This window comes from Lynx canadensis, chromosome F2 (assembly GCF_007474595.2).
Source record: "Lynx canadensis isolate LIC74 chromosome F2, mLynCan4.pri.v2, whole genome shotgun sequence".
NCBI lineage: Eukaryota > Metazoa > Chordata > Mammalia > Carnivora > Felidae > Lynx > Lynx canadensis.
The window spans coordinates 63,523,480-63,533,477 of NC_044320.2; the positions used below are offsets into that span (position 1 = coordinate 63,523,480).

Below are 9,998 nucleotides of genomic sequence, written 5' to 3' on the forward strand. Positions count from 1 at the left end.
TGGAGACGTATACAAAATTCAGTGTGAATATGGTGGCTCTGAATAAGGAATTTAAAGGAGGGTAGATAATTACAAGGTGAACATTTGGAGACTGTGTGGTGAAGGAAGTGTCCCTGGGTAGACTTTCTCTCTCATGGTGGTAAAGAAATGTCTATCTCCTGGCCCAAACAATGAAGCTGTACTCATGATAGATGTTTCACAAGCTTCAGAGATGAATTTTATGCCTTAATTATTTCTATACCCCAAGTGCCTTTATACAGTTTGCCATTTGATGTGGTTTTTGACTTCTGGGGACACTGTTTTCCTCTTACTCTCCCCGTACCCGAGGATGAGAGTCCAACCCATAAAAACTAAGTGTACTGAATTTTAGTGGATAATAAAGGGCTTTAGTATGGCCTCTTGAGTATTTAATGACAGAATCTGAAGGATGCCTGGATGGCTCAGTCGGTTAGGCGTCCGACGTCGGCTCAGGTCATGATCTCACGGTTCGTGGGTTCGAGCCCCGTGTCGGGCTCTGTTCTGACAGCTCAGAGCCCAGAGCCCGCCTCAGATTCTGTGTCTCCTCCTCTCTCTGCCCTTTCCCCACTCGTCTGTCTCTTTCTGTCTCAAAAATAAATAGAACATTAAATTTCTTTAATGACAATCTGATTGTTAAGTTTAAGAGGATTCTGTAACCGAACTTTTAGCAATAGACATTTTTACGGTCTTAAAAATCAGTAACGCTCTGACTGAGTTGCAAACTGGAAGATTTAAGGTATTTGTGACTTAGTGAACATTTCTATAATAAACATATTATGGTAAGATGTGACGTATTTGAAACAGTCAAGAGACACAAGAAAACCGCCCCGCTCCACTGGTTTTAGAGAAGAGAAGCACGTTGCTAATTTACAACTCGGTGGTCTCTTGCAAGACAGGCTAAATGTTCTTTTTCTCTTTCTCTACAACTCTAGCATACATTCCTACTCCAATTTACTTTGGAGCAGTCATTGACACCACCTGCATGCTCTGGCAACAGGAATGTGGGGTACAAGGCTCTTGCTGGGAGTACAATGTGACCTCATTCCGTTTCGTCTATTTCGGTTTGGCCGCCGGCCTCAAATTTGTTGGCTTTATTTTCATTTTTCTGGCCTGGTACTCCATTAAATACAAGGAGGACGAGTTGCAGAGGCAGAGGTGGAGAGAGTTCCCTCTGAGCACCGTGAGCGAGATGGTGGGCCACTCGGACCATGCCCACAAGGAGGCCCGGACTAGATCCTGCCCAGCTCTCGGCAGCCAGGGGGGCTTCTGCGAAGAGACTGGCCTGCGGAAAGGCGTCCACTGCACAGCACAGACCTACCCGGGGCCCTTCCCCGAAGCAATAAGCCCGGCCCCGGCCCTGGGGCTCGAAGAAAGCCCAACTGCCACGGAGCCTCCCTCCTGAAGCTTGAAAACGGAAGACTTTAGTTTTGTTGGTTGAGTCGAATATGGCAACTTGAGAAACACCCGTGCCTTCTTTTCTTTCTTTCTTTTTTTAACCTCTAAAGACACGATCCTCAGACCAACGAAACTCAGTATACACAGCCACTGTTGATTGAGGGCTGGATACCTCAACAAGACTGACAGCCTTCTCCCCCCTCTTCTCTCCAAGAAGGAGGAGTTTAGATAGAGTTGTTACCATTTCTGCTATGTTAATTTAATGCTCATGTTCCGTTGTGGTATAAGGCTGAGAGGTGCCTGGTTATAACAAAATCACGGGAAGTGTAATGGCGGAGCATATCATTAGCATACACTCCAAACCGAGGTGAGCTTGACCATGACTTTGCATTTACAAATCAAGGTTTTTAGATATGAACACCTACTGTGAGTCCCGCTACAAAGCACAAATGAATTTGCCTCAACTATGCAATTTTGATGGGGAAAATGTAAGTGCAGCATGTTACTTTTGCTTTCAGAGACTTAAAGCAGGTACGTTTTTGAGAAGAGGACAAGAAACTTTCCCTAAAGTACTGTTAATAGCATTTTAAGCCATAGCAGAGTTATAAATCAGGTAGAATTTTTCAAATGCTTCAAAGGAATCATACGCATAGTGTGATAAAAGGAACTGCTACTTTCTTCCATAAGACACGTTCTCTGCCCCATTATAAGGTAAAGAGTCTGCTGGATCATAAATCTGAGAGCTTGAATAGAAACTCCAGTATTCTTTTTGCCAGGGGCTTTAAAACTAGTGTGCTAAACAATGTGGCTAGAGATGAACTCGAGACGTATCGCAAGGAGAGAAACTGATGGCTTTCTCCTCCAAAGAAAAATGCTACAGAAATCCTTTCGGCTCTTACGGGCCCACACAAGGGTAGTTAAGAACTGTAACCTTGACACTCAAAATAGGTGGAAAAAGAAATTCCACAAAGGTACAGTTGAGTCCCATCTGATCATTTTAGTTATATGTCCAGAAGCCCAGCAAGTCTGCCCTGTTTTCTTTTTTATGCACAGAAAATTGCTATGGTTGCCCCCTGAAACTGAGTAGTTAAATCAGGAAAGCTACACCTGTGATATGAAAATCACTTTGAATACAGGAGGAGGGCGATCGGTGACCTGGGCCCAGAGTATGATCCTAAATAATGATCGGAAGTTACTTAAAATCAGCTTGTCTGTCATCCTGAATTATACTTTATCAGAGTTCGAATGATTTTACGCCTCCCTTTGATTCCTTCCTCCTGTAATCTTCCTGAAGCAATTCTGAGAGAAGATTTTTCTGTTCCTAAATGCACTTTGGATTCTTACCCATCATCTTTTTCAGTTCCTCTCAGCACATCACTTTGACTTAGGCACCACACAGAATGCTTTCTACATGGCTCTTAAGGTAGATGCTTCCTGCCAGCACTACGGGCTGATAGCAAGTTAACTCTTGGGATCTGGCGGCTCAGAAAAAGAATCCTGGCAATCCAGATTTAGGAGGGACTGTGGTCCAAATACCAACATAATCGTGAGCAGTTTCTGCCAAGGAGCCTATGCTTATGTAGGGGCTGAGTTGGGAAATGATTTCCTTGGCTGGCTTACACTCTTCCACGGAGGGCAAGTGATTGACAGAATTGTCCCATGATTCAGGCTTTTGCCCTTCATCCTTGGCTGCGCTGGTGGAGTTGTGTGAACGTTCCTGGGGCCAAGATTGTTTTCCCCTCTACCTAAGAACGGCATTGTCAGGTGGTTCTCTTGGTTGCACGCAGTTTGTGGACAGAGTTATCACTCTTAGACTGAATAATGTGTACAAGGGGGGGAGCCGGTGGTCTCGGGTGACAAGGACTTCCCTTTGAGCAGTCTCGTTGGCTGAGTCCTAAGTCCTAAGTTGCCTGGAATTGCACTGTTGTCTGTCAACCTTCGGTCAGTATAGCGTGTATCGAACGTCTTCAGAGAATGTTGCTGATTAACTTAGTGTCCTCTCTGGTGCTTCGGGGCTCCCGTTTACTCTCTGTGGGAGATCTTTGCTCCTTTAGAAGGGAAAGTTTCCTTTTGTGTTGGAGCTAAAGATACACAGGTTGGGGAGAGGCGGTGTTTTCTTACTTTTCCTCTAATTGCTAAGGAACTACATGGAGAGAATTTGGATGGGAGTAGCACTTTTTTTTTCTTTTTCCTTAAAGCCAAGATTGTATGATCCAACACTCTTAGAATCTGTTTCTTCTTGGTAGTATATTTTGAAAAGGAGCTGCTGTCAGAACTCCCAGGTGACAAGTGATAGACTCTTTGGGTACGACTCGAGAGCCCTCTTTCTCTACCTTGAACAGTCATCCAGTTCAGCAACCTCGACCAGGTGCCACTTCTCTATTGGGCACAATTTTAGCCAATTACCATCTGCCGCTCAGTGAAATTGTTAGGTTGACTAGGCCAGAATTCAAAGAAATTGGCCCAAATTATACACCACAATGTTAATATTGTACTTCCTCAAGTATGTGATACTTATAAATAGCAGGTGTATCATTAGTGTGTTGTTGGTAAGTGTAGAGTAAGTAGTGAAAATCATGGAAGACTGAAATTTTGAAATATGTACCAATTAAGAATTGTCCCCAAAATGCTTTGGATCCCGGTAGCATCCTTGGAATATTGCATAATCAACTAACGTGACTATTTTATAAATGGCACCATTTCATTGTAGATACGAGGTTCTTCTCTGCTTGCTGCTTTATAGTTACGGCTTCTATTATAAGTTTAATTCCCACTTTCCATGAGCTTAGATTCTAATCGCCTGTTTTGGAAAAAGGTCACCTTGTTCTTTTATCAACTCTGTAGATTACTGTATTATTTGGCTTTAATATGCAAATATAATATCCATGAGTCTAGCCTATTAATTTAGAAACTCCCAGGGGGAGGGTGGGTGGTTGGAGCACATTTTTTTTTTTCAGTTCTCTCCATTAGTATGGAATCCTTATCCTTTGTAGGTGGATTTAATTCTTGAAAATAGTAAGAAGTCATTCAGAACGAAGGTTGGGTGGGAAGGAGAGCACAGAAGAAACAAATTAGCTTTTGTTGAGGGTTGACCATTTCAGAGAATTCTGTCAGACACCTAATATACATCATTTATTTTAATACTCTTAATAACTTTGCAAGATAACTATTTTCATTCTGTGTTGTTGTTGTTTCTTTTTAAACAGATCATGAAAACTGAGACACAGAGAGGTAAAGAGACTTGTTTAGGATTCTAGAGAATGGCCAAGTCAGGGTTCAGAAGCAGCTTTCTGTCTCCACCACCTGCTTCTTATGTTTTATGATGCCCACAATAGCGTTGGTTAACAAAGACAAGCGCGGCTCTAATTTAGCGAGGTAAAGCATTTCATTTTTTGATGTGTTACTGTTCCTGAAGAGTAGGGAAGTTATTATTTCTTTGTGTAGGATAGAAAACAAAAATCTGTAGGACACCTCAAAATTTAATGTTTAGATTTTCAAGGTAAATTTACATTGATTTTTAGCGAAGTGTTATACTCAAAATTGTCACAACATACCTCACTTATTTATTTATGGTTCATATTTAATATAGAACAAATCCAATGTTGATGTTAGCATTGAGTCCCAGTAGAGTTTCTGAAATGAAACATGAGGAAATGTGGTTCAGAATTTTTGAATCTGAACTTTGGGGAACTTTAAGTGTATGCTTGCTTTCTTTCTTTCTTTCTTTTTTCCTTCTCTTTAAGAATGTTAACATTTCCATTAATTTTTAGTGAATATGGGATTTGAGTTTCCTAATAAAAGTTTTCAATGAATGCATACGAAGTGTTACACAATGCTCCATGTTATACACCAGACAACTGACAGGATTGTTCCCGTTAGTAGCTGCCCTAACAAACGGGGAGCATGCGCTTGGAAATCAGAGAAGGAGGAAGTACATTTTCACCAACTACCAGGAAAATTCTTCCTCAGTCTGCAATACCAGCTTGCATTCTTCGGTGGGCTTGGAGCCAGAAAGTTTCTTTTTGGAACCTGTTTGGCATCAACCTAAGCGCACCAGAGAGCAGCTGTGTGGTTTGAATGGACCCGAAGCGTTTGTGGAAATTCTCGGGTGTGCCCAGGAGCAGCAGGAGAGCCTGACTCGGGGTTGGGGGGCGGGGAGAGCCAAGTATACTTTCCGTGTGTGTGGACTGAAAACATCCTAAATGGCACAGAAACATGAGTAGAAGTATTGATATAGGTGCATATGGAGTATTCTAAGTAGCAGATAGATACCAAAATACTGTATAATCCCAGAATTGCCTAGATGGCAGTTGGCTAATTCTGTTACACAGACCAGTAGGTAGCCTTTACACGTATTCGTATTTCCACTTTCCTGGCGTGGGAGGGAGTGCCATGGCTGGCCGCGAAGGTAGCAGCCTTGTGCACTTTATCTTTTCTGTTTTCTCTCCTTTTCTCACAGTCCAGGATGCTGCTGGCTGTATCCGCCTCAGACTTCCTGCTACATTGGAATCAGATCTGTGTATGTTTGAACGGGTTATTTTAAGCACTTCATTTTTACTCAGCTCTGCGAAGGGTCAAGTATGTTGAAAACCCTCCCTGGGTATTTGCTTTTGCAACATTAAAAAAAAAAAAAAAAAAAAAAAAAAAAACAACAAAAAATGCCTCAGTGCTAAAAGTATTTGATGCATGCTCACCACAAAATGTGCCGCTGAATTTACAGTATTTCACTGGTAAGGGACTGCATGTGCTTTGCTTTTGGAAATCTAGAGAGCTTCCCAGAACACAAGCATTCGTTACGCTCATTACTACAGTTAATCCGTGAACGTTACCCTGCAAAATGAAGAGTGTTAAGGGGAATACCTTTTCTACGGAAAACTCAGTGCTTTTGATATTTCTTTTAGCAAGAATAATAAGATGCTTAAAATAATTTCAGAGAGAGGGCAAAAATATTTCCGATAATCTTTTCCTATTTCTTCTCCCAAAAAACTGACACTCATGTAAAGTGTTTTTAATAATGGGTTTTGAAGATGTTGTCTTTTTCTTGAATTCTATTACCTGTTAAAATCAGAGGAGAAGATATTGAAAACTAAAGTAGTTGCAGGGACATATTAAACCAAAGGGGTGAACAAAAAAGAGTTTAAACTTTGTATCTAGAAACGAAAAATAAGCATAATTGATAAAACTTTATAGTGGGCATTTTTCTTAAAATACATACCTCTACCCCAAACCCCAAGTGTTAATTTAGAAGCACGAAACAGGCAGGTCGGCCTCTAACTCTTTAGTTCAAGGAGATGTAATACTGTGTCAAATAAACTGGCATTAGGATCCTAATGGAGCATGTGTTCAGTGTGTGTGTTTTGTGTGAAAGTGTGTTGGTGACGAAAGCCTGTTTTGAGTTGTTGCCTAAAGGAGTTTGATTTTGCGATTTTTAAAATGAGTATTTATTTGGAGACCTCTTAGGGTAATTTGAAAGATGTATACTTTCCTTGTGTTTAATGAAATCTATTGTCAATGTACTAATAAACCTTGGTTTACAACATCTTGAATACTTGATCATTGAATATTAAGAAAAAAGTAAAGAGAAAATAAAGTGTGTGGATTGAAATTAGTCTCGGAGGTCTCTTCTGACGGGCAGCCGAGTTTTCTAAGGCATCTAAAACTTTTGGGTGAGAGGCGGAAGGAGGCAAAGGAACTACTGAAATAACAGTATGACTCATGGACTGAAGCACAAAGTGGTTATTTTTAGAACCTTGCCTTGAGCACTCCATAGGTGTGAAGCAGGGCAATTGATTTCCATTTCTCACTCAGTCACCCCTCCTGCACAGCTGAACCAAAAAGGGTCACAATGGCCCAAGACACAGGAGTTATTGCGGGCGGGGGTGGGGGGGAGGTGTGGGGAGGAGTGTGTGTGTCTGTGCTACCTTCTGGATAAACATTTATTTTCCTCCTTGGCTGTGTGCATTCATCATGCGAGCCATTTATACAAAAGGTGAAGAGTACCCTCTTCCCCAGTCTACCTTCTTTTCAACAATGTGTGCAATTTAGGCAATTTAGAGATTTCTCTTAAATTTCTTAAATGCCCCACACTTTGAAGGGAGAGGCAAAGCCTTTCTGGATATTGGGCTTTTTCGAAATAGACACACAAGAATGTTTCTCTTCAAGAAATGAGGCGAAAGGAAAGGTTATGAACGTGGCCACTCGTCTTTCTTGCATTAGCCCCAGACTTGGTACAACCTCAGCATTTTAAAAGCTGTTAAAAAGCATCCAATTCTTTTTAAACTTGCCAGCTGAGCAGAGATGGCCTCTGTAGCTTTGGCGAAAGGGGGCCGAAAGACATATTTAATTGCACAAAGTCATTGGAAAGCAAGGAGATCAATATTTGCTGCTCACTTTTGTATTTAAATGTCAAAGTTTGATGCAGTTCCAACTTATAATAACAATATAAATCAGTAGAAAGCTAAAACCATTCTTTAGTCTTCTGGAATGGCTAAGATCCTAGGTACCGTAGAAAGAGGGAGCCTGCCACGGATCAAGTTGTTCTGGATGTGTTCTTGTCAAAATGGTAGTGCTGCTACTTTAGAAATCAATGAAGTGGCCACTTTGCCAGGGGCAGATCCTGGCTGGAAGTAAAGAGGTCATTAGTTGCACTTGAGTGACACCTAGTGGTCATTGTGGGAATCACATACTAATTTCCCTTCCGGTTCCTGGGCTTGAGTTGTACGGGGCTTTTTGTGGCCAGATTCATATTAGGGTGGCAATGACATCTCTTGTGCTGAAACCTATTAGTAATTGGGTTGGTTCTACTCTGGCTCTGGGTCACCTGTGCTATGGGCTGGAGGTGGGGTAATGGGGAAGAGGACTGGTGGATAGAAAGACGCAGATTCTGAATTCCTGAGTCCTGAGAGGCACACAGGTGTAGGGGCTAGAAGTTAAAAACAGAAGGTAGATCCCTTTGTCCACCGCTTGCATTTGCTAGCAGAAAAGTGAGGCAATGCTCAGCACAAAAGACCTCAACGTTTGCAGCTCCCTTTGTCACCCACCCCCGCTGCGGTGCTTTCTGGGACATCAGGGAGCAGGGGCTTCCCTAGGTCTCAACAGGAAATGTCTGCTATTTGAAAGTCATTTTCTCTACTTCTTTTAGTGGGCCCCCTATAAGGCCCTCGGTACTGTGCTGGTAAAGTCCTCAGTATCGACGACACAACTCAGAGGAAGGTGAGTTAATTAGACCAATATGAACGATGGTTGCATTAGATAGGCTTCTTGGTTAGAAATGGGGCAAATAGCAAAGTTATGAATGTGGCCACTCTCCCTCCATTGGCTCGAGACTTGGTACAACATCAGTGTTTTCTTATTTGGCGTAAAGTAAAAATGGTAGAGATACCATATCCAAGGGGTGGAAGAGTCAAGGAGAGTTTGCATGGAAAGAAAAGGTAAACTTTGATAAGGTAAAAGGGAAAACAAAATATGGGAATTGAAGAATGGATGAAATTTTTGCCAGTTGAGATAAGAAATGAAGATATACCCCAAGAGGGTAGATGGGGAATTGGAGAAAAATTCAGACCTGGGAGGGTGGCTAATCCAGGGGAAGCTGGTAGTGACGGGTGAGGTGGAAGGAGAACAGATGGGTGGGTGGAAGGCTGGAGCTTCTGGGGGCGTGTGCACGCATACATCCATGCTTGTGTGTGTGTGTGTGTGTGTGTGTGTGTGTGTGTTAAAAACCACTGAAGATACCTGAGCAGGAGGCCGAGATCTGAGCCATGTGATGACAGACAGTGACTGTGGGATGTGGTAGAGTTGGAGGTGGAGGGGAAGGGGCTCAGGGTGCTATTACAGCTTTTCCAGCAGCTTCTATAAGAGGTCATGAGGGCTTAAATGAACCAGGGTGGTGGACCATATTGAGGAATGAATTGCTCTAAGATCTTTTGTTTTCTGTTAAAATAAAATTTGAAAATATCACAAATATTTTCTAAATAACAATTTGAAAGCTTCAAAAATATTTTCCAAATAAGTTTTGGAAATATCGGGCAACTAATATCAAGCAGCATTGGATTAATTTGGGGAATTGAGGACTTTCTTATATGTGAGATCATATCAGCTCTAAGCTAGTTCTGAACAATAGGCATTTAAAAATCTTTTTAGGGGCGCCTGGGTGGCGCAGTCGGTTAAGCGTCCGACTTCAGCCAGGTCACGATCTCGCGGTCCACGAGTTCGAGCCCCGCGTCAGGCTCTGGGCTGATGGCTCAGAGCCTGGAGCCTGTTTCCGATTCTGTGTCTCCCTCTCTCTCTGTCCCTCCCCCGTTCATGCTCTGTCTCTCTCTGTCCCAAAAATAAATAAACGTTTAAAAAAAAAATCTTTTTAGAAGGCCAACATGTGTTGGTACATGTGGCATGAGGTGTTAAGTATTCATGTCTTCTCTCCTAACCCAGAACCCTGCAGATAGTGACCATAGGGATTTTTATTTGAATTTTTTAAAGACAGGTGAGAGGAGCTTCAGATACTGTGGATAGTTTGGATATGGCAAATTGGTTTCTGTCTCACATTCCAGTACCAACTCAACGGTGTTGACAGGAGCTGTCTGCATTGA

At 42.2% G+C, this 9,998-nt stretch overlaps 1 protein-coding gene across 1 annotated transcript in view; it reads left to right on the top strand.

Moving 5' to 3' along the window:
• Positions 1–5,559, top strand: part of SLCO5A1 (solute carrier organic anion transporter family member 5A1) — a 103,039-nt gene extending 97,480 nt beyond the window's left edge. Inside the window, exon 9 of the mRNA XM_030303899.1 lies at positions 951–5,559. Coding sequence (XP_030159759.1) covers positions 951–1,420 — 470 coding nt within the window. The 3' untranslated portion in view covers positions 1,421–5,559. The remainder of the gene's footprint in view (positions 1–950) is intronic.
• The last annotated feature ends 4,439 nt before the right edge of the window (positions 5,560–9,998 follow it).